The sequence below is a fragment of the Girardinichthys multiradiatus genome, chromosome 22, assembly GCF_021462225.1.
Source record: "Girardinichthys multiradiatus isolate DD_20200921_A chromosome 22, DD_fGirMul_XY1, whole genome shotgun sequence".
In the NCBI taxonomy this organism is placed as follows: Eukaryota; Metazoa; Chordata; class Actinopteri; order Cyprinodontiformes; family Goodeidae; genus Girardinichthys; species Girardinichthys multiradiatus.
In genome coordinates, this window is record NC_061814.1 from 20,577,360 (window position 1) to 20,601,489 (window position 24,130).

At 37.1% G+C, this 24,130-nt stretch overlaps 2 protein-coding genes across 7 annotated transcripts in view; both read left to right on the forward strand.

Annotated features, from left to right (window-relative positions):
- LOC124859039 (receptor-type tyrosine-protein phosphatase epsilon-like) overlaps positions 1 to 20,345 on the forward strand; it is a 44,581-nt gene extending 24,236 nt beyond the window's left edge. For 2 of the 6 annotated variants that reach the window (XM_047351483.1, XM_047351482.1), the window contains 19 exons: positions 2,338 to 2,391; positions 5,257 to 5,347; positions 5,739 to 5,812; positions 6,231 to 6,367; positions 6,515 to 6,605; positions 6,724 to 6,800; positions 6,881 to 6,917; positions 7,012 to 7,109; positions 8,334 to 8,453; positions 9,328 to 9,491; positions 11,255 to 11,390; positions 11,565 to 11,714; positions 12,134 to 12,227; positions 12,537 to 12,613; positions 12,754 to 12,888; positions 14,149 to 14,274; positions 14,364 to 14,515; positions 17,485 to 17,620; positions 17,721 to 20,345. In XM_047351483.1, coding sequence (XP_047207439.1) covers positions 2,343 to 2,391; positions 5,257 to 5,347; positions 5,739 to 5,812; positions 6,231 to 6,367; positions 6,515 to 6,605; positions 6,724 to 6,800; positions 6,881 to 6,917; positions 7,012 to 7,109; positions 8,334 to 8,453; positions 9,328 to 9,491; positions 11,255 to 11,390; positions 11,565 to 11,714; positions 12,134 to 12,227; positions 12,537 to 12,613; positions 12,754 to 12,888; positions 14,149 to 14,274; positions 14,364 to 14,515; positions 17,485 to 17,620; positions 17,721 to 17,795 — 2,019 coding nt within the window. In that variant the 5' untranslated portion in view covers positions 2,338 to 2,342 and the 3' untranslated portion in view covers positions 17,796 to 20,345. Of the gene's footprint in view, positions 1 to 2,337; positions 2,392 to 5,256; positions 5,348 to 5,557; positions 5,611 to 5,738; positions 5,813 to 6,230; positions 6,368 to 6,514; positions 6,606 to 6,723; positions 6,801 to 6,880; positions 6,918 to 7,011; positions 7,110 to 8,333; positions 8,454 to 9,327; positions 9,492 to 11,254; positions 11,391 to 11,564; positions 11,715 to 12,133; positions 12,228 to 12,536; positions 12,614 to 12,753; positions 12,889 to 14,148; positions 14,275 to 14,363; positions 14,516 to 17,484; positions 17,621 to 17,720 lie in introns of those variants that run through there. The other 4 variants (XM_047351484.1, XM_047351486.1, XM_047351485.1 and 1 more) reach the window with 4 other exon arrangements.
- A 902-nt stretch (positions 20,346 to 21,247) lies between these two features.
- LOC124859040 (progonadoliberin-3-like) lies at positions 21,248 to 23,331 on the forward strand. The gene is made up of 4 exons (XM_047351488.1): positions 21,248 to 21,259; positions 21,440 to 21,582; positions 21,753 to 21,830; positions 23,139 to 23,331. Exons 2-4 carry the CDS (start codon positions 21,445 to 21,447, stop codon positions 23,190 to 23,192), a joined length of 270 nt encoding a protein of 89 aa, XP_047207444.1. The 5' UTR covers positions 21,248 to 21,259; positions 21,440 to 21,444; the 3' UTR covers positions 23,193 to 23,331.
- The last annotated feature ends 799 nt before the right edge of the window (positions 23,332 to 24,130 follow it).

The window sequence follows — 24,130 nt, forward strand, 5'->3', positions numbered from 1 at the left end:
CCAAAACAGAGCCTTGTGGTACCCCCCCTTTTGGATCAGTAGAATCTAGCATGATGCTGTTCACACAGATAGCATAACTTTTGATTGTTCTCATGTCATGTCAAATAAAATGGTGTGTTAGCGGGTAACTATTATATCCTTCTCTTTTGGCTGAGACGCTTGTGGCCCTGCTCTAAATATGGGATAACAGTAAAATGAAGAGGAAATAATTAGGAATAAAAAAACTCTGGTGTAGAGCCATACTTCTTAAACTGTTAACACTTAGGTTGCACCTTCTGGAAGTAAGAAGAAATTAATTGTTGGAGGTGGTTGCATGTGTGATTTGATGACCTGATGACATACAAATCATCAGGAGAAAACATTTACAGTTTTTTAAAGCAGCTAGGTAAGGTGGCCATATTGTATTTTTAAGTCGGGTAAAAAACTTTAGACTTTGACATTAGAAATTTGAACTTGACAGGGACTATTTGTTTAGTTTTTTCAACTTTAAACATCGAAAATTCCAACTTCTGATTAGTAATGGAACACATGCAGTGCAGTGAAAAGTTGTTTCCAACCTTACAGATTCTTATGTTTTTTTTGTCACATTTAAATATTAATCATATCTCCAAATATCTAGGCTACTCCAAAAGCTTCTTTTTTTTAGCCATTCGGCGGTGTACTTGCGCGTGTGTTGCCGATCATTGTCTTGCTGCATAACCCAAGTGTTCATGAGTTTAAGGTCATGACCTGATGGCCAGATATTCTTAGAATTTTCCAGTGGATTCCTGGTTCCATCAGTTTTGGCCAATCATCCAGGTCCTTAAGCAAAGCTGCCCAGACCATTGCACTTCAGCCACTCTTTTTAACTGTAGGTATCATGTTTTATTTCTGAAATGTTGTTAGCTGTATGGCGGATAAAAGGGAAACGGAAACCTTCTAAAAATATACAGTTCTTGTCTCATTTCCCCAAAAGTCAAGAGGTTTTATTGTGAAATGTGAGATATACTTCATGTTCTTTTTGGTCAACAGTGGATTTTGCCTTAGAACTTTCCCAGTCTCTTTCATATTGTTGAATCATGAACACTGACTTTAACTGAGCTACTGAACTGGTCAATACTAATCTCATGGAGTTATTTTAGAATACCAACCTATCCTTGGATGTTTAACCACTGTTACATCTTTTCTACATTTGTAGATGATAGCTACTGACTGTGGTTCACTGGAGTCCTAAAGCTTTAGAAATGACTTTTTAACCCTTCCCAGATTAACAGATTTCAGTGTCTTTGTTTCCCATTACTTTTTGAATTTCATTGGTACAGGAATGATGTGTTGTCTTTTGAGCTCCTCAACCCTACTTCATGCTGTCACACAGGTTCTATTTAGGTTTTTGTTTTATTTTGTGGGTGAGGCAGTAATAAGGTCTAGGTCTGGCTAATTAAACTGAACCAGAAAAATTGTGTATGTATTTCAGTTAATAACTGAAAACATTATTTGAATAATGCTTTTTTGTATTTATTTTGATTATCTTCTGATAGTAAAAGTGTGATGATCTGAATCATTTAGGTGTGACAGAAAACAACAGAAGAAATGCAAATACTTTTTTACAGCCCTGTAACTAGATTACATAGTTGAACCAATCATGCAGTGTTTTCCACATTTTGTTGTACTACTTACCTCTTGTTCTGAAATGTAAGTCAGGATATCTGAGGCGACAGTTGATACAAAAGGTTTCAGAAACACGGGTGTAGAGGAAAGGAGAAAATGAAAAGAGATGCAGGGGGATAAAATGACCAGGCAACATTATGGACAATGTTCCCTTGTTGGTACATTAACAATAAAAAATTACATTGTTTTTTATCCCTTAAGATTCTATGATGGTAATAAGGGCCCAGAACATACAGAAATAGTGTTATTGTATGAAAGCAGGTTCCAGTATAGTTCCACTACATCAAAGAATACAGGTCAAAATGAAATGGCTTCAAACAAACAATGCTGAACCTCAACTCCACAAGGTCTGCAGAGGATATGGCTACTGTCACCTGTGGGTTAAAGCCTCTTCCCTGGTTTGATGTCGGAATTTTAGGTTATTTGATGCTTCGCTTTCAAGTCAGCCTGACAGAACACGACTGCAACCAGATTTCCCAGAAGGAGTCTAACTGCTCTGCAGACAAACTCTCACACATCACTCTCAAGTCACATCAAAGCAGAGCTCTGATCTCTGGCCTTTATGTACAGCACCAAGGCACAGATGGGTTTTATATTGGTTTGGCTCCGTCTAGTGGGGAATATCTAGAATTACAGGTTTACACAAAGGTTTCTTCCTGTGTTGATGTTTTTTTTTTTTTTTCTTTGCAGCGACAATGGTGTTGTTTGGTGTCAGTAATTCATCTCATGGCAACCACACCGCAGGTAAAAAAATATCAGACTGCTCATACTGCTTATTCTAATAATAAAAAATAAAAATTTCATGTCTGTTTTAAATATTAAAGTTTCAAAATTTGATTTAACCTAATGAAAAAATTGTCCATCATTTAACAAAATAAGCATAATCCTGTTGTGAGGAAGAGATGAGAAAGTTTAAATTATCTTTCACTATCACATACATCACTTGCAATTTTGCAATAAATTCTATTTGTATTTCCAGTTTGAGTTTAGATCACAAGATCACAAACACATGTTAATCAATAAAAACAATTAACAAGTTTTCCAAATTCAACTGTGCAAATTTAATCTGATTTATGTTTTCAGTGCAGTTAATTCAGTGTTTTCACATTTAAGTAGAAATCATGATGTTGATTTTAATATGGATCAATCGATTATGATTATTAGGTTCCCGAAGCAGTCCTACATTCATTTACACTTCATCTCTTCATACAATTCAATCTTGAATAAGCAAAAATAATGTAACTAATTGTTCTTTAGTTCTAGGGATGTTCTCATTTAGCCCAGTATTTGCAAATATACAGTTTAAAATGGCATTGATAATGTTGAAATATTGTACTTTTTGTGGCTGATGGTGATGTTTCTTTGGAAAACCATGGCTCATTCTGAATTTTATGTCAAGACTAAGAAAGTACAACACAAAAGCGGACAGAAGAAAATATTATATAGCAACAGGTTAATAACAGTGACTGTCTTGAAAATCTGATTTTTTTATTTGAATAGATCTTTTTGTGAGTCTGGAAAACTATGGGAAAAAAACTGAGTAAGGAAAAATGTCAATTTCCTGAATTGATGAATTTTTGAAAAATAAAGGACTTGTCCCACAGTCAGTGGGAAAGTATGACAGAATACAACCTGTGCTTGGATGAATCTTTTAGTGGAGGATAATTATGTCCAGAAGTCTATGTTGTAAGAAAAAGTAAAGATGATTTCAGTTTTTCAAATGTTCATAAAAGCAGAGTAATAGCCCTTTGCCTCACTTCCAAGCCAGGTTTAGTATTGTGTTGTGTAATAATGTGTGAAACATCCAGAAAATAAAACCTAATTAGAACTGTCAAATGTCCAGAATTTACAAAAAATGGATGGAAAGAATTAGAAATAAAAAATCTGGGAAAGTTTGGAATGTGGATATGGAAAATTTGTAGTAACCTTGTGTATATCAAATAATTCATCTTGAGGCTAATTGTCACAGAACTAAAAACCTTCAGTGTTCTAGAAGGCGAGATAAGCCAACAGTTTAATGCAATGCATTTAAGGTAACACTTCAACAAATTTGAGGAATTGGCTGTTATTTAGGACCATTAAAAAACAAAAAATGCCCATTGTATAAATTATTGCGTGAGCTCCGGGACCTCTCCTGAATTCTGGTTGTTTCTGCAGCACTCATAAAATTGCCTTCCTCTCTCTGTGTCCAGGCTCACTGATAATGGACTGAGGCGAAGTGAAATCCGTCCTGCAGTCTGGCCAATTAGAATTTGGAACTAGCTCAAGTAGATATGAGCTGTTTTTTTTTTTTCTTTATTAAAAACCAAAAATATACTGCGATGGACTTATGACCTGTCCAGGGTGTACCCCGCCTCTCGCCCATAGACTGATGGAGATAGGCACCAGCTCCCCCGCGACCCACTATGTGGAAGAGGCGGTATAGAAAATGACTGACTGACTGAGTAACAAAAAATACATTTCTTTAAATTCTGAAATAAAATCTATATAAAAATCATATACCCACTAACCTTTTAGAAACTGCCTTGATAATTGCATCAAGACACTACAGACCTGACAGAAAGCAACATAGTGATAAATGTGTAAATATTTGAAACACATGGCTGCCTAAAAGACATAGTATAAACAAACAGATAAAAAGATTTTTCATTTAGTTTTAGCTTCAGTTCTTCACTTGCATAGAAACGACTCAAAAGAGACACAATAAATGAGAAAGGAATGGGACAAAATTTGCTGCTGAGATGAAAACAAGGTCAGATCAGTGTCTTAAATGGACAGTATCCTAAATTCACTGAAAAGAGGTGCTGAATGATCATATGTTTAAATGTTACAATTCTGTAGAATGTATTTTGCCAAAGTACCTTTCCATATAAGAATATGTTGCTCTTTTTACAATTCTTTAACATATCTAATACAGATTTTAGCAAAGAGCTATTTTGCATTGCTGATTAACTACAATATGTAACTCACTAATGATGCCAAAAGATCTGGATATTTAATTAAAACAAATAATCGTTTTACCTTAGATGAAACAAGAAAGAAACTCAACAATATTTTGTATGTAATCCTGATTGATTAAGATCTATGAACATTAAGAGATAACTCACTTAGACTGAATTTTTTGGAAATATTTTCAATAGTTGAAGTCATTGGTTCAGAAAAAAGTGTATGAGAATTAGTGTTATTAGCAAAAAAATATTCAAAACAAATACAATTCAAGAAGCAAAACCCTCATACTTAGAGAGAATAAAACTGGTCCCAAAATATGTCCCTGCTGGAGCCTGCATCTTACCATAGCATAAGCTGCGGTCAATCCATTCATGCTAACAGGTTGTTCTAAATTATTATTTTATCATAGAGGCATTGCAAGTTATTTCTGTAAATCTAAAAAATGTTTCTTGAGTAGAATAATGTGATCTACTGGTGTGGGGCGCTTTAGAGAAGCCTAGAAAAATGTTTAAAGCTTATTCATTATTATTCACTGAGTTACAAATTGAGCTATTTATGCAGCATCAAGATGTTCAATAATTATTCACAGCTTAAATAACATTAGGTTGAAATTTTTTTTTTGGATTGAAGGAATATGTTTCTATGTGTTTCGTTACACAGACAACCCCACCCCAGCTCATGTTCTGCCCTCGACGCTGATCATATCCTTGCTTCTTATCATTGTTGTCCTGCTGACAATCTACTGTCTGAGGTAAATAAACATGCACACACACAATTACTTTGCTCACTCTCCCTCTTTGTTCATTATATGAGAATAAGACTAAGTGGGTCAGGGCCTTATTGTTTGGGGGTTGGGGGGGGCGGGGGGGGGGGGGGTAGACAGGCAGCATGCAGTGGCTTGTGGGCAAACAGCTGCTCTTTAAGTAAGACAGCAAACAAAACGAGTTAGGTCATATGAGGCCTCACATTGCAACGCGACAGCATGAGGAGGAACAGCTTAACTTCTCTGAGATGGTCAATATTCTTTTATCTTGGTGATTTATCCCATGTGCTTAATAGTTCTCCGTGGGCACTTATTCAGCTGAAATTGGCTTCTTTTCATCAGATGGTTTTCATTTCCTCACCTCTTTCTAACGTTACAGGTTTAAAAACCACCGGAAAGCCCTAGTCACATCAGTGGATAAGAAGATTCCAAATGGCTTCTTGGAGGAACAAGGTACTGCACTCAAAATAACCACCATAGCATAAAAATATAATGCACTTATTTTCTTTTTATGCTTTTTTTTTATTTTACTTGTAAATTTAAACTCTTTATGAACAAAGGAAGGCTCATGAGCCCAAGCTGGAAAAGTTGGAGGGGGGGCGGGGCTCTTAGGTTTCATAGCACGTAGGGAGCCACATAAACTTTTCTTCAAGTGGAAAATAAATGTGCGGAAATGCCAGATTCCGAGCCGAGATGGTTTTGAGCCGCAGGACCAAGTTTATGACTCCAGAAATCATTTCTGTCATGTACCCACAGAGGTAGGAAATCTTAATAGTCATCAGGCTTGTTTGTGCAGGTGCTGCGAGAGCTTGTAATGTTGTCCACTGGGAGACGTTTGCTGTCTGACCACCGTATATTCCTTTTCACGCAGGAGAGCAGACAGTGGTCCTCCTCCCAAGATCTCCATCGCCGTCCAAGAGATACTTCCCAATCCCTCTGGACTCGCTGGAGGAGGAGTACCGGATACGCTCTGCCGACGATGGCAAGCTCTTCAGAGAGGAGTTCAATGTAAGAAATTTGGTGTGGATGAAGATGCTTTTTTTCTGTGCAGTCATATATCAAAGTATGGGGGAAAAGAACAATAAAATATTTTGTTAGAAGGCTTTGTACCTGTGGCTTTTTTATCATATGAGGATTGGATTTTTTTCTTTATAGTCACTGCCATGTTACTACCACCATGGGTCCTTTGAGGAGGCGAGCAGAGAGCACAACAGAGAGAAAAACAGATACCCGAACATTTTACCATGTGAGTGAGGATCTAGTGTATGTTCAGCTACAGGTTTATTGATGGCTAAATCACTGGGAAAGGTAGTGCAGCAACAGATATAAAACTTACTTTGCTTTATTTCTCTTCTCTGTCTCAGATGATCATTCGAGGGTGGTACTCAGTCAGCTCGATGGACATCTCTGCTCAGACTACATAAATGCCTCTTTTATAGATGTGAGTGTTTTTACCCAATAAGCTCTTCATCTGCATAATCATTCTTTTAACCAATCTGGAGCTTTGTTTTTTCCACACAGGGGTATAAAGAGAAGAACAAATTTATTGCAGCTCAAGGTAAAGGGACATTTTATGGTATTTCAAGCAAGTATTTAACTTTCTGACACTTAATGCCATGTGTTTTGAAATATTTCTCCTCATACTGCTTCAGGCCCCAAGCCTGAGACGGTGGCTGATTTCTGGCGAATGATTTGGGAGCAGAAAACCACAACTATAGTGATGCTGACAAATTTAAAAGAAAGAAAGGAGGTATTTTCTTTCATTTTTACTGAGTTCCATCCATAAGATTTTAACATCATAAATCTATAAAGCCTTTTTTGGGTTTTTTTCTAAGCCAAAGTGCTGATTATCTTTAATTTGACCACTCTTCTAACTGGGAATTCATGCAAAAGTGTCACCCTGCAGGATCACTTAGCATTGAAATTAAATTCAGCCTTTAAAAGGATAATTGAGTGCTCAAGGAGCAAGTTTGATGGGGCAGAATAGAGGCGGTGGGGATCAATGATAAAGTAATTGTTGATAAGATCCTGAGAGGCTTCATGATAATTAGAGAATCCAGTTAATGGGTTGAAACGTCACTGTGAAGACCTTATCGACTGTCAGATTCCCTTTGAATTTTAAAAATACTCACTGAAAATAGAAATTACTCTACTCATTCAGTGCCTTGACAAAATAAGTATTGATAGCCTTTAAAACCACAAACTTCAAAATTTCTTATTGGGATTTGATGTGATAGACTAATACAAAACATGGCATGATTGTGAAGTGGAGGGGAAATGATACATTAGCTTTTCATATCTAGAAATGAACATTATTGACCCATGCTTCTTAGCTTAAGCTCAGTCAGACTGGATGGAAAGTCTCTATGAACATAATTTTCCCAGGTTTGCCACATATTTTCAATTGATTGAGGTCTGAACTTTGACTGGAGCTTTCTAACAAATGCATATTCTTTTATCTGAACCACTCCACTGCAGCACTAGCTAAATGCTATCCTGGTAAAAGGTGAACCAGTGTCCAGTCTTTTGCAGCCCCCTTCTTCCAGGTCCATCCGTCTTCCCATCAAGTTGGACTAGCTTCTGTTCCTGCTGAAAAAAGAAAACCACGTTTCCCTGTGGGGTTGGTGTTTTTATGGTGATGTGCATTGTTACTTTTCTGTAAGCCCATTCCTGATCTGGCTGGTGTGTCAATAGGTTGCACTGGATTTAATTTAGGGGAATCAGATTAAATTGAGCTCACCACACTTTTCAGATTTTTAAAAACTATGAAAAAACCATGAATCATTTTCCTTGAACTTCACAGTTATGATTTGCTTTACCTCATAAAAGCCCAGTAAAATACACTGCAGTTGCAACACGTGAAAAGGTGAAAATGTATTGGGGATATGAATACCTTGGTAAGAAATTAATATGACTGCAGTTGTTACAAGTTTAAAATAACCATCTTATTTTTATGATTGCTCACCTCCTCCAGGAGAAATGCTGCCAGTATTGGCCAGAAAAAGGCTGGTGGCTGTACGGAAATATCCGTGTGGCAACTGAAGACGTCGTTGTGCTCGTGGACTACACGATTAGAAAGTTCTGCGTTCAGTATGTAAGTACATGTGATGTAACTTAATCTCATTACCATCAGTTAATTGTCTCTTAAAATGATCGTCAGTTTATACCCAAGTTATATCTTATTATGTCTTGGCTTAATGCCACATAAAAGTTAGGAATTAAAGTATTTAAGGATGAAAAGTTTGCAAATGGTTTTTCTTTATAGATGTGGTGTAAAATAGCTATTTATTTTTTTCTATGTTCTTAGTTTATGCAAATGCAAAACCAAGCTGCATTGAAATAGAGTAAAAAGTTCCTGGTTGGAAAATGAATATTATAGACGTAAAACATTAAAGTGTACAGATAGCAGGAATAGGATATATCATCAATAAATAAGCATATTTTAATGAACAATAAACAGCACTGTAATGTTCAGAGTTTATCGCTACGTGATCCGTGGAAGTATGTGCACGTAAAAGGTGTGTTTGTTTCTTTCCTCTTTTTTGATTGCCAAGTTGGATGTCTGCTCGGTGTGCTGCGAAGCTTTCACATTTCAAAATTCACTTTGTTCCTTTTCCGTCTGAAGCCAGACAAGCGCAGAAATCCTCTCTGAATCAAAAAAAAAAAAAGGATGAATGCGCTGTAGCTCTGTAACGGGTGCTTTTACATTCAGCTCTCTGAAAACAGCAACCAAGAGAGTGAATAGATGTTCTCCTGGGAGTGATCCAAAGGGAAAAAAAACGCTGTTTGATAATTACATTGTATCCATGAAAGCACAGTGAGAAATATGAAAAAAAAAAATAGAGAAAATGCTAATTTAAGATTATTTTTCAAACAGTTAAGAGTTTATAGTTGACTTGCTTTAACTGATTTGTGTGTCCATACCCCTACCCGTGCACTATTACCTTTGGTGTGTTTATGTTTTGCAGCAGGACAGCGATGGAGTCCGAGTCCCTCGACTGGTCACCCAGCTCCACTTCACCAGCTGGCCAGACTTCGGGGTGCCATTCACACCAATCGGAATGCTTAAATTCCTCAAGAAGGTCAAAGCTGTCAATCCTTCACATGCTGGATCTATTGTTGTACACTGCAGGTAAAATGCAGGAGGAAAGAAGCTTTAAGTGACATGAAGCTGAATTTAGACCCAGGTCTAATATATAAAGATTTAAATTAAATGACTTAATCTAAACGCTTCAATGTAAGGCCCCACCATAGAAATCTGCAGCTGACTGTAGCAACTGCTGCAACAGGTGTTGTCTGTTTGCACAGGGCCCACACTGCTGAAGCTCAACACCCCACTGTGGAATCCAGTTTCTGTGCTCTCAGAGGTGCAGTTTGCCCAAATGACCCTAGTAAATCTATTAGTGTTGTGTTTGGACTTCAGAGGCGAAGCATTTCTGCATATGCTTGCTGCTGGTCACAACTGACTCCTTTGTTCAGAGTACAGAGTTCTATGGTTCTGTAACATTAGCACAAAAAGCATAGAGTTTTATTTCAGTGAGAACCAGAGTTATGCTGCTTACAATGGCTTGCTTAAAATGTTTGTCACATTACAACCAAAAACCTGAATGTATTTTATTGGGATTTTATGGGACAGACCAACACAAGGAAAAAAAATGACAAGTAAATGTCTAAAAAATATGGTGCACATTTGTTTTCAGCCTCTCTGAGTCAATACTTTAGAGAACCACCTTTTGCTACAGTGATGCAGGCCTGCTACGGTATGTCTCTATCAGCTTTGCACATGTGGAGACTGAAATTGCTGCTAATTCTTTGTTGCAAAATAGTTTGTACTCAGTCAGGTTTGATGGAAAGCATTTATGAAGATGGATTTTTAAGTTTTTCCCTTGATTCTCAATTAGATTTATGTCTAGGCATTCCCCTTAAAACAAATTTTATTGCTTTGGTCTAAACTATTACATTGTGCTGTAGCTCTGGCTGTATGTTCAGGGTCATTGTTCTGCTGGAAGGTGAACCTCCACCAAGACTCAAATCTTTTGTACGTTCCAACAGGTTGTCTTCCCTGTTTATTGCTGAGGAGCTTTGCTGTCCCTGCTGAAGAACAGCATCCTCACAAAATGATGCTGTCAAAATGTTGAATTTTGGTCTCGTCTGACCAGACCGTCTTTGACATGTTTGCTGTGTTCCCTACATAGTAGCAACCTGCAAATGGAACTTCTAATGCCTTCTCCTCTTGCCACTCGTTTATTAAGTCGGATGGATGCATGACTGAGCTGGGTATTTGAGCAACTCCTCCAGAGTGTTCACGGTGCTCTTTGCCACTTTGATGAATGTTCTTGTCCATTTAGCTGGACAGACTTGTCTTGATGTGTTTGCAAGTTGTACTCTTTCCACTTTCAGATGATGGATTGAGCAGCGTTCTGTTAGATGATCAAAGCTTGGGATGTTGTTTTATACCCAACTCTAAACCTCTCCACAAGCTAGTTTTTAGGTTCTTTTGTTATTAGACACACAATTTGTTTCAACAGTGACTTCTGTCCTCATCAGAGGTGTCACTAGATGGTATGCTGTTTGAAACATGTCAGGTATGGGACAGAAAAAATGTGTGTCTAATAACAAAAGAACCTAAAGACTATATTGTATACAGACACAATGAACATTTTTGAAAAAAATTATTTCAACATCATTATGCCCTACTCTATTGGTCTATCACATAAAATCCCAATACAATGCGCTGGAGTTTCTGGTTGTAACATGTGAAAAATGTGAAAAAGCTCAGGGTGTATGAATACTTTTGCAGGGCACGGTAAAGGTTCTCCTCTGTGCATGTTTTTATTTGTAACTTTTTAGCTGTTTGTCACAGACCAGACCTTTACCTTGTTTGGGTTTTCACAGCGCTGGAGTGGGGAGGACAGGGACATTCATTGTCATTGACAGCATGATCGACATGATGTACATGGAGCAGCGAGTGGATGTCTTTGGCTTTGTGAGCAGAATACGAGAGCAGCGCTGTCAACTCATCCAGACAGACGTAAGTGATGACCCCGTCCGACCCACTGCACCTTGAACCAACAGCTCGGCTCGCACCGTAAACAAGCTGAAAACTTGGAAAACTACCATGTTCTGTGATGCCAAAAAATAGAGGAATATAGTTCAGCAAAACTAAATCAGCTCCTGTTATGTCTTCTGATCTGTTCCTCCTCAGATTCAGTACTCCTTTATCTACCAGGCTCTGTTGGAGTACTATCTGTACGGAGACACTGAGCTAGATGTATGCTCTCTGGAGAGCCATCTGCAAAGGCTTCACAACACCAGGGCCCCCCACGACAGGCTGGGCCTGGAGGAGGAATTCAGGGTACGAAGGAAGAAGCTCCCTGTTAAACATTTCAGTGAAGAATGAATTGTCGCCCATCATCCTGCATCCTACACTGTTATATTATTATGGAAATGTTGCCCAGGGTGCAGCTCTTGGCAGCAAAATCATAAATAAAAATGTTTTGGATCAGCTGAAACTTTATAAGGCACCACCATCTGCCGCCTTGAGTTTGTTTTAGCTTTGATGCACAGTCCTCCATGGCTCATCTCAAATTGTGCAGAATTACACTCATTCTCTCCTTTTCAGATTTTTTCCCCCCTCTACCAACAAGTCATGTTATTGTCCAGTTTCAGTTCTTTTACTTGTTAACATTAAACTATTGCCTGCTTTAGAATATTAAAAGACAGACCCTATATTTAATAGCATTGCTCTACTTTGAATGTGTTTTCTTCTATCAGAAGTTGACCAACGTTCGCATTATGAAGGAGAACATGAGGACCGGGAACCTTCCAGCCAACATGAGGAAGAATCGTGTACTTCAGATCATCCCATGTAAGAACGGCTTTTATGCTCCGAACGGTTTCATAATACATCATATCCAAGTAATATCAAAGTACTACGCTACCGGACGCTGTACATGGATATCTGTTGAATCAGTTCATGTGAGCCAGATCAATGATATTTAAATGTGGGCTTGTGATTTCTTTATGTTGTTATTGTTTGAGTTATTAGTAGAGTGTTTTTGCAATGTTCAGAAATTTATATATAATATTTACATTTTTCCCTGTCAGCCTTTTTGACACTTTTATTTTATTAGCAATCACTTGTGGAAAGTTTCTCTTTCGTTTTTCCTCTTTCCAGATGATTTCAACCGAGTAATACTCTCAGTGAAAAGAGGACAAGAGTTCACTGACTACATCAATGCCTCCTTTATTGATGTAAGCGCTCCCTCCCAACCTCCTGTATAGATTACCCATAAAAAGTATAAATAAAGCTCATTGTTTCCTTTGCAAACAATGCAAAATATTATGTTTTGCTGTGCTCTCAAGTCTTGTTTACCGGCTGATCCTCCCTCCAGGGCTACAGGCAGAAGGACTATTTTATCGCAACCCAGGGCCCCCTGTCTCACACAGTGGAGGACTTCTGGAGGATGGTGTGGGAGTGGAGGTGTCATTCAATCGTTATGCTCACTGAACTCAAAGAAAGGGAGCAGGTACAGTGTGCTGAAGAAAAACAGATCTGCACATTTAATGTTCCTTTTTTTATTATTATTTTATGTAAATTTTGTTCGCATTCATTTCTATGTTTTGTATGATTGTCGTCTCTCACACCTCAGACATATAGTCATTTAAAGATATTAGGGCACAACAACACAGTCTGCATGTTTTTGTAACATATTTGAATATATGATTTTTTTTTATATAAATATGAACAATACAGAGAAATAAAGTGTTATAAATGAACATTAAAAACAAGAAAATACCTCTTTAAAAAACTTCTGTAAAATGTAATTAAACAAACTAAATCGTTGGCATGGAATAAATTAGGGCACACCCACCTGTATCACACCAGATGCACCTGGTTAGATATGACCTAGCATTTTGAAAGAGATTTGTCATGGGTAAACCTTATTTACAGTTAGCCTAGTGTGCTCCTGACTTTTGAAGCTTATGTTTTGCATTTGGGATGCGCTTTAATCCAAAATGACTTACAAATGATGACATAACGATGCAAATCATGAGTGAATACCATGGTGAGGTTGAAGGAGCTGCACGAGGCCTTCAGAAGGAAGATTGTAGCATTTTATGAGTCTGGTAATAGATTTAAAAATATCTCAAAAGAATTTGAAATCAGCCAACATAATGTCTAGAAAATATTCTCCAACTGCCCAGCTCAGGCTGTTCAAGCAGTGTCACCCTGAAAGCTGTTTGGAAGAAGCTAAAATAAGCCTTAAAAAATGCTACAATGTCACGAGACCTACATTAGGCTTTTGCTACTGTTAATATGAATGTGCATGCCTGTTCAATCAAAAAGACACAGCACAAGTTTAACATTCATGGGGGGTAAGGGTAAAGAAGGACTGCTGGAAAGATGACAACTAAAATTGAAGTATTTGGACACCAGAACAGAAGACATGTTTTGCATACATCAAATATATCATTCCATGAAAGGAGCCTTACCAGCTGTGAAACATGGAGGTGGAAGTGTCATGGTTTGGGGATGCTTTGCTCCAGCAGGACATGACCTGCTTAATTTGTTTTGAGTAAAACTAGGTTTACTTTTGTTTACCTGTAGTTAAATAGCTTTATTTTTAAGAAATGAAAAAAAGAATGAGAATAGAAATTGATAAGTGGGTATTTCTTTTGAAAGAACTCAATATTTAATAGGTTTTCCAATTTTTTCGCTTGACTTTAATAATAAAAATCACTTAAATGTAGTCTAAGGGTATTCCCATTTATTTTTTTTCTACTAGGAAAAGTGTTTCCAGTATTGGCCATCAGAGGGCAGTGTAACATTTGGAGATTACACAGTGGAGCTGAAGGGAGAAACACAATGTGAAACCTTCACGCGCAGAGATATGGTTCTGACCAACAAACCAGTGCGTCATGTTGGCCAATAATCTTCATTATATCTCATTATATCATGGCATATGAGGTAAAAGACTTAAACCCTGCAAATGTTCCCCAGGAAAAACAGTTGCAACACGTCCGGCACTTCCACTTCCATGGATGGCCCGAGATTGGAATACCAGGAGAGGGGAGGGGGATGATTGACATTGTTGCTGCTGTGCAGAGGCAGCAGCAACAGTCTGGGAACCGTCCCATAGTTGTACACTGCAGGTGAGAAATTTCAGATGATCAGATGAAAACTGTACACACACACACACACACACTTACTTTTCGACCCTTATATGCCTTTTGTGCTTTTATTAACCAATTCTGGACTTTTAATAATTTTTTTCTTGTTCCTACAAATGCCTGCTACAATACGTTGTACATTTTCTCAGTAGACCTAGCGTTCTACGCCTAAACCACTTATGTGATCCCTTATAAAGACTTAGCTGTGAACGCTTTGATCAGAACCTAGCTTCAGGTGAAGTGATTCTAAGGCAGCATACTCCAATGGGATTGATCCAATCCACTGATTCACAGTCAATTAAAACCTCTCAAAGTGAAATCTCCTCTGACTCCCACTATGATTAATCTGATAAGATGAGCTAACGACAGGAAATGGTGTCATCACTTGCCTCTATTCCTTCATCACCGCTTGTCTAGGAGGGGCTTTTTAAAGCTTTTCCCCCCATCTCAGGGGAATGGGGCTAACCCGCTAAAATCCCCAATGTCTCTCTACACTTTCTCTTCCGAGTTGCACATCACTCTCGCACTTACTCACTCCCCCTCATCTCCATCTCTCCATCCCACCATCATTGTAAACATTGACTCTGTCAAACACTGAGCTTCCAAACTGATTAGTGTTGGCGTTTGGATTAGCCTCTCTTTAAGTGGGGATGATTACTAGTGCCATTACACAAAGGTCACCTTTACTCCTGCTAACTTTTTACGTCAAATAGAAAACAGATGAGCTGAATTTTAATTGCACTGTAAATAAACCGAAATCTAGGTGTAAAATAATTTATTTGACAGATCTTAGTTTTAAATAACGTCTGGTCAGTTGTAGCATTAATAAGCCTAATTAATTAGTATCATATTTTCAGTCTAAAGGATTAATTCTTTCCTTCCCATTGAATGATTTTTATCACAAATTTAAAGAAACACTCACATTTCTTTATAATAATTGATTACGATTTGTTGTGCATCAATTAAACTTAATTATATTTCAAACAGGTTATAAGAAAAATAACTGAACCATTGATTACTATAATCAAGTAATAATTTTATTAATAATTAGTAAGATCTATTTACTAAAAATGTACAGTACTGTGCAAAAGATTTAGGCAGGTGTGAAAAAATGCTTTCAGAAATATAAATGATTGTTTATTTTTATCAATTTACAAAATGCTAAGTGAGTGAACTCAAACATACAACCAAAGTCATTGAGAACTATCTTAAGCGTAAAAAAGAACAAGACTTACTGGAAGTGATGGTATGGCCCCCACAGAGCCCTGATCTCAACATCATCCAGTTTGTCTGAGATTACATGAAGAGACAGAAGGATGTGAGAAAGCCTACATCCAGAAGATCTGTGGTTAGTTCTCCAAGATGTTTGGAACAAACTACCAGCTGAGTTCCTTCAAAATCTGTGTGCAAGTGTACCTAGAAGAATTGATGCTGTTTTGAAGGCAATGGTGGTCACACCAAATATTGATTTGATCTAGATGTCTCTTTTGTTCATTCCCTGCATTCTGTTGATTGATGAAAATAAGTGATTAGCACTTTTTTTGGTTTACAGCATTTTCTCACACCTGCCAAAAACTTTTGCACAGTACTGTAGTTAAATAAAAGATTCAAAACCCCAAATCTAAAGAACAAGGATACAACAGTAACTTGACTATAAAACCACTACAGCTAAATCTGATGTTGGCTCAGAAGTTAAATCATTTTATCAGAAGTTTATTGGTCTCCCAGGAGAGGAAAGAAATTGACTTACAGCCTAACTTTGAGTTACAATATCTAACGTTAATCTGAGGGGGGAAGCAAGGCAGAAACTATGAGGAATTCAAAGTTTAGGAACCATGTTTGATCTGTCAGCTTCCCTCACCAGAACCGCCAGGGTTAGAACAGGAAACACCGCTTTACTGCTCACAAGAGGCTCACAGGTTCTGCTCTGGGGTTCCATTTGTTCTGTCTCTGTCTTTCAGATGAAAGTGCATCAACAGCAGATTGCTCTGCTACAGGTCTCTCTGAAATAGAAAGCGCAGAACCTATCTCTCCTCACTCTAGCTTTTGGATGTCGAGAGGTTCCTCAAATTGGATTTAGAACCAGATAAAGCACTTAAAGAATGTCAGCATAGAATCCAAACAAAAACATTTATCAAAACCGAAACCTGACATGTCGTTCAGGCTTCTCATTGACTTAGTCAGGCAAAACCTCTTGCTGATTTTGGTTCTTTTCATGTTTCTGTTTGAATCTTCTCTGCTTTTCCTGGACCCATCAACTTCTGGGGAAGGAGTCTTCAGGAGATGGTGATTAACCAGTCAGAGGGGAACTTAGAGAAACATGCAAGCCTGTTGCACTAAAGACAAAGAATGTTAACAGTCTGTCATAGATAATACATATGCTGTTTCCACATTGAAGGTTTAAAATATTTAATATTTTTACTGAATAAAAAGGAAGTGTTCCATTAAAAGTTTAACAATTTACCGAATATTTAAAGTTAGCTGATCATGGATTATTTTAAGCCTTTCTCAATTTCTAACTCAGCCACATAATATCATTCATATTTGAACTATGACATATATCAGCCAGCATCCAGAAAAACTGTTTTTTGAGAATTCCTTTTGAGCATATTTTTTGAGACATTTTGAGGTCAAATATGAGAGGTAGTTGTGGCCAAATCTGAAAAGTCTAGCAGTGGCATTTTGAAGGGCCTCAGAGGAAAGCAGTTCTTGTGGGTAAGGGGTGATATCTTTTGTACTTCACAATAAATTCAGTTATGCTACAGTAGGAATATCTCAATTTTCCCCTTTTGTAGAGCAAATCTGGCTTGACACTGCCAGGCAACTAGACCCGCCATACGCTTGGCTGAGCTGCTCGGACAGGACACGAAAACAAACAAACAAACAAAACAAATTCTATTGTTTGGATTTTAAGAAAATGTTGCTATTAATTTTGTGCCTTCTGTTCACAGCGCTGGAGCAGGACGGACCGGCACCTTTATTGCTCTCAGCAACATTCTGGAGAGAGTGAAAGCCGAAGGCCTTCTGGATGTTTTTCAGACAGTCAAGAGTTTACGCATGCAAAGACCACACATGGTTCAGACTGTGGTAAGAGCAAAGCGAGATCATTTTGAATATGTCTCCTTATCCATGGTTATGTTGTCTGAACATTTTCTGCTCATGTTTCTCCTTTCACTTTCCTTTTCAGGAGCAGTATGACTTCTGCTACAGAGTGGTCCAGGATTTTATCGACATTTTCTCAGACTATGCCAATTTTAAATAGATCATTTTGTACATACATCAGTCAAATAAAAGTCTGCTTTGTTTTTCTGAATGTTGATTGGTAAAGCTTTTTACATTTTGCACTTAGCATTACAGAACTTAGAAAAATTTTAGGAGATATTTGGCACAGCAAAGCTTTAGAGATAAATCTCCTTAAAACTTCAGTCTAATCTGAACAGCTGAGGCTTTCTGAAGGAATCTATTCAGTACTATTGTAGACATTTGTAAGTAAAATTATTAAGTAATCTCTTGTTTATTGTGTAAACATTATTTATGATCAAAGAGAAAGGGAAATCTTCATATACTTTATTTCGGCCTTATAGTACTTCCATTCTGTCTGGGATTCACTTAACAGCTGCTGCCTGCTGCAATTAGATTCATCCTCACTAACTAACTTCTGTTTTGCCTGTGGCGATAAATATTAGTGGATTGGTGCCTGACTTGGCAACATGCAATTAGCTCGTATTGGAACAGGCAGGAAGTAATGTGTAATGTGTTATCAAGAATTCAGATGCATCATCCCAGTCAAGCGTCACATTCTGCTTTTAAAAGAATAAATTTTATACATTGAATCGAGCCAGCTTTACATGCTTCCATCTTGTATAGATCAGTGTCATGTTGATTAGGCAAAGTTCTAATCTTGAGAAACTTGTCACAAAGTGACAAATTAAATAAGGTTAAGCCAGTTGTTTGTGATATCCATTTTTTTATGTAACGTACATTTTGAAGAAGGGTTTATTGTATAAATTAGGAAATAAAAGCTTGCAAAAACACTGTTCTATTTTCTTTACCTGCCTATTTAGGTTCCTGATACTAGAGGGTTTGTCCAGTGATTGCCAGGTATGAGGTGAGGTACACCCTGGATGATTCGCTGTTTCACCAGAGAGCCAACACACACAACGTACAAGACAAATAAATAATAATCAGGCAAACACCCACACCTTAGGCCAATTTTAAGATTGCCAATTTTCTGCCATTAGTGTTTTGTAGAGTGTGGCAGGAAACTAGAGTCAGGGTTCCTACAAAACCTTTAAGTATTTAAAAACTAAAAATAGAGTCTGGGAACTCATTTACTGGATGGTTCTTACATGAATGGCACCCTGGGTAAGCTCCTCTTTTTGCTTTGAAACACACCCTTTACCAGAGATAACATATATGTCTAGCTTCAACCTTTATACAGTTGTTAAGCCTCCAGCCTGTAAGCATAGATTTTTGGTTTTGAAGTTTTTAATTTGTAAATTAAGAACTAAAACAGTTTTAGATTTTCTTATGGGAAGAATTGTATTTAATACAGAAAGTTTTATGTGTTAACAACTAATTTATATGATGTAAGGATGGTGACATTTAGTTATAACGCTCATAGCCACTAATATTGTCAGATCCATTAGACTATCATCTACTTCTACATCTCGCTGACCCACTATTATTTAGATAGTCTAAGTCTAACCTTAATGTCAGCTGCAGATTTAAAATGGGTCACTCTTGCAAATGAAAACTTGTGTCTTAAGGAGATTTACCTAAATTAATAAAGGTGAATAAAAACAAAAATAAAAATTTGAAAAATCTGTATAACATATTGTGTTGACTGGATTGAAAATGAGCAATAGAAAATTCTTTTGAGGCGCAGCTGATGGATGACGACCCCCAAACTGCGTATGGCATCCCCCATACCGTGGCGCCCCGGGTGGGGAGCTTTATCTATTATATCAACATACCACTAGTGACTGGATGTTTCCAGACTCTTTTCCATGTTCTGTTTAGTAAAACCTAAAAATCTGACTTTTTATAGTAAATCTCTGAAAAACGTGGAGGAATTATTGAGACTAATTATAAATGGAAGACTTATGGAAGTCACAGTACCTGCTACAATTATTTTGACAAGTTGGCTGATTCATTATTTTGATATTATTAAGACAAAGACATTTTTTTAAAATAATGATATGATTAAAATGTAAAGATTAGTTAGTGATGGATGTTTTTCAGCTTGAACCAGCCGCTAGCATCATTGCTCTTTAATGAAGAGACCACTGCTAATTTTTTTTAGGTTTCTCTGATTTTACTATTAATAAGTATGTGTTTCAGTAACATTAACATTTGTGTTTTATTCTGTAAACTACTTACAACATTTCTGCTAAATGCTAAACAGAAATACTGGCATCATCAGTATTATTTGCATAAAATGACTAATGGTTAAAAATGACAAATATGAAGTAGCTTCTAACTTCAAATAATCCAAGCCAATAATGTATATATATCCACTATCAAAGCAAATGAAGCGTTGTTTCTGCAGATCCAAAAATGATGAATCTGTTATCAAAACATAACGGAATATTAAACCTTATCAAAACAAACAAGCACACCTTCTCTTTATTTCAGGTTAATTAGATAACTTATTTGGATAAAGTGATGAAAAAAAAAAAAATTCTGAGAGACAAAAACAGGCTTTATTCACTCTTTTGGGGCTTCTTAGAGCATTCTGATATCAAATCCCAAACACACAAAAACATGATAAAATTAAATTAAACTTTGTGAAAATTGACTGAGATGATTTTAATTTTTTTTTTTTATCTGACCATGGAAGCTTTACATTTTAAAATAAAATAAAAACAAACAGGACTCATGCATGTGCACAATCATCTGAAATAACCTATGGACAGAAATTAGTTGAGCTGCATCAGTTTACAGCAAAAAGAATTCATCTCATTACCAAAAGTTTATGTAATGTATAAAACATTCAGACAAACTCACACACTACATAAACCAAAATTGATATTGATAAACTTTAACATTGCTGCTTAAATGAAACTATATATTTTGGCAAGTTTTGTGATTATTATTTGTGGAACAGTAATGTTTGTATAATAAACTTTCTACTATGTTTGTACAATTAAATAATTGGTTTACACTGATCTTATTTTTATTTACGTTTTATTTTTGTTGTATAGAAAAATTTGTTGTGGTCATTCATTGTCACTAACTGCACTGTTGGCTTCAGTCTGTTCTTTTGCTAAAATAATTACAAAGAAGGGTAATGACATTTAAAGCCTTACAGCAAGTATAACAAATGCACAAGCATCTTGTTTTAGTGATGTTTCTCTGCCTTTTGTATCTGCGCAGACTTTCAACAACTGTTTGCTAAAAGCAGTGTCCAATAAATTATAGATGGAGATAAACGTCAAGTTTCATCCAAATGTTGTCTTTTTTTAGTGAGCACCTCCACACAGATGCATCCAATACATCACAAAGACGTTTTATGATATATATTTAATGCCACTCGAAGCCTGCCAGTGATCTCAGCATATGTGAGCACTTAGCCAGCGCCATTAGTTGTGTTTTGTGTCCCATTAGTCCGTAAATGTGTCACACCTGCAAAGAGGGGATTATAATCCTGACAGCAGCCTTGTACAACACCTATAAAATCCACCCCTGGCTAATGCACCACATGCTAACAAGGCAAACACAGAGGTAAGATAGTCTTGAGTGAAGTTGGGTGAATGCTCATGAACTTAGAACTGCTTTGATTAACTGCAGTCTAAATTATTGTCTGTTTGCATTCAGCTATGCTTTCATTTGCAGCCCTGCATCTGTGGGCTGCAAAGCTGTGACATTATTATTTTTTTATTAAATATGTGGCTTCCCCTGCAGCTTTAATGAAGGCAAGCAGCAGAGTTATGGTGCAGGTGCTGTTGTTGGCATTGCTGGCTCAGGTCACTCTGTGCCAGCACTGGTCCTATGGATGGCTACCAGGTGGAAAGAGAAGCGTGGGAGAGCTTGAGGCAACCATCAGGGTAAGTGATTATTTTATGTGGAGTTAGAGTTTCAGGAAATGTGGTAACTTTATTAAATCAAAGACACATTTTACAAGGCATGTTTTCATAGAGCTTGTTTATGAAGTCTGGTTTTTGAGGTTTCATTTCAAACGCTGGTTTCAGTTCCAAATGTCTCCTGTTGTGTTCAGATGATGGGCACAGGAGGAGTGGTGTCTCTTCCCGAAGAGGCGAGTGCCCAAACCCAGGAGAGACTTAGGCCATACAACGTAAGTGCTTCTTATACATTATTCATCACCAATGTTTTCTTCAATTGTACAATATTAATGTATACCATGCCTCGGTAGCCACCATGCTCTAAAGTGGCAATGACAATATACAAAGTGCTCAATGACTGTTTTTATTTTTCTGCTTCTGCCTGACTGAATATGTCCATGATTCATTTTACCTAATCGAGTAGTGGCAGCCGTAATTCAGATCTCCTCAGACTTCCTATCTACATAAGTTGTTTATTTCTAATCCGGTGCAATTCATTAAAGTAGAATATGATTCAACTCTTAATTTATTTCAGTAAATCAAATTCATAAAGTAAAAATCACATATTATGTATTTGCATTTAACACAGTAATACATTTCCAGCACATTATGATGATTATGTCTTGCAGGTATATAAACCAAAATTCAGATAATTAGGATATTATAAATAAAGATGATTTTTAATATAGAAATGTCATGCTTTGGTCTCACAATCATGGGGAGTCAGTTGACACCCACCACAAGGAGAGAAGGTCATTGCTAAAGAAATTGGTTGTTCAAAGAGAGCCATATCCAAGTATATTAATTGAAAGTTAAGTGGAAAGAAAAACTTTGGCAAGAAAGCTGCACAAACAGGAATAACCACAGCCCTGAACAGATTTTGAAGCATCACCATTCAAGAAATGCCTGAAATTCACAGGCTGGAGTAATTGCTTCAAGAACCACCAGACAGATGTATTAAGAACACAAGCTAATTTCTTGTGTTAAACCTTTGCTGAACCAACTTTTTCAGATCAATGTAAATGTTACATTTAATTTGGAAATCAAGGTTTTTATAGTCTAGAGGGAGAGTGGAGAAGCACAGACTACAAGTTGCTTAAGGTTTTGTGTAAAGTTTCCACAAGGTGTTTAGCACAACCCTATAACAGGAACTTTTAGAGGTGTTCATGCTTCCCTCTGGAGACAAGCTTTAAAGAGATGCTGATTTCACTTTCCAGCAGGAGTTGTCACCTGCCCAAACTAACAAAAGTACCAACAACTAGGTTTTTATGACCACGTCATCACTGTGCTAAAGTGCTAAAACAACAAGAAAACTTGTTGATTTAAGGCCAAACAGAAATTATCGGTTATTGTCAGTGAGACACACCATTCACAAAATTAACTGATATAAATGTGTAATATGTCACTCTGTTTGTAATGAAGTTATATGAATTAAATTGCTGGAAACATGAACTCTTCCAATGTATTTTAAGTTACTGAGGCACACCAGTATTCAAGTTGCAGCTCAAATTTTAACAAACGTCTGACTTTAATCTCTTTAGATTATTGATGGCTCCAGCCATTTTGGCAGAAACAAAAGATTCCTGAATAAATAAGGAGCAACAAAAAGAAGACAGACTGCATTATTATCAACGCCATGGACTGTCTACCCTGACTTCGGACTTTTGCTGTTTACATGAAATTTATGTCTTTAATGTCATTATAAATCAGTTAAAATAAACTTTTGAACCCTGACCAAGCTGTAATGTTTCATTTAATCATTTTTGTAAACATGTACCTTGTAGAGCTGGTTACCACAACTGACAAGGTGCAAAAAGCATGATCCTCATAGCTTTTAAATACAATGAATCGCCTTTGTACACCAGCCACGACCGACAAGCATGAAAAACTTGTGACAACAATCTGAGCATGACAACAGCTGGTGATTTAGGCAATTTATTAGGAATCAATGACTTAATTGAATTTGTTACACTTTTGGTAATTCCATTTTCTGCCACGCCAGTCATATGCATATGCAATGTGGAAAAGCGCACCATCTGAATTCGGCACTTGTATACCTAACTGCTGATTAGCCTCATCTAAATCATTTCTGGTTGCTACGTCCACAACGGCTTTCCCCTAATTTAGGGTAACCGCAGTCATCCAAAACCAGGCGAAGTGCATAACTTTAATTTTTTTTCCTTCTCTCCGTATATGAAATTGGTGTTCATTATAAAAATTGGAATTTCATATCAGGAAAGGAAACGAATCAGCAGGGGGCATATGTTTTAAAGAGAACTCATTTCTGGCAAAGCCCTACAGACAGAGCACCATACTAATCGCCTGGTGCATAAGGGGCTAAGATTCATGAACTGTGCTGACACCGGGGAGGCCCCGCATTGTTAGAGCGTGGTTGTAATGCACACCAATGAACTCAAACTGGCTAGCACAACTGGGAAAAAAGCTAACATTATAAAAGCACATAGAATTAAAGAGGAATTAAACCACATTCCACTGCACTTCCAGAACAATGCTTGTTCATTTGTGATACTTC

Coding starts and splice junctions, on each gene's coding strand:
- LOC124859040 (XM_047351488.1), top strand. CDS start 21,445: ATGAAGGCAAGCAGCAGAGTTATGGTGCAGGTGCTGTTGTTGGCATTG. Junction 21,583..21,752: donor AGCTTGAGGCAACCATCAGG/GTAAGTGATTAT, acceptor TGTTGTGTTCAG/ATGATGGGCACAGGAGGAGT. Junction 21,831..23,138: donor AGAGACTTAGGCCATACAAC/GTAAGTGCTTCT, acceptor TAATCTCTTTAG/ATTATTGATGGCTCCAGCCA.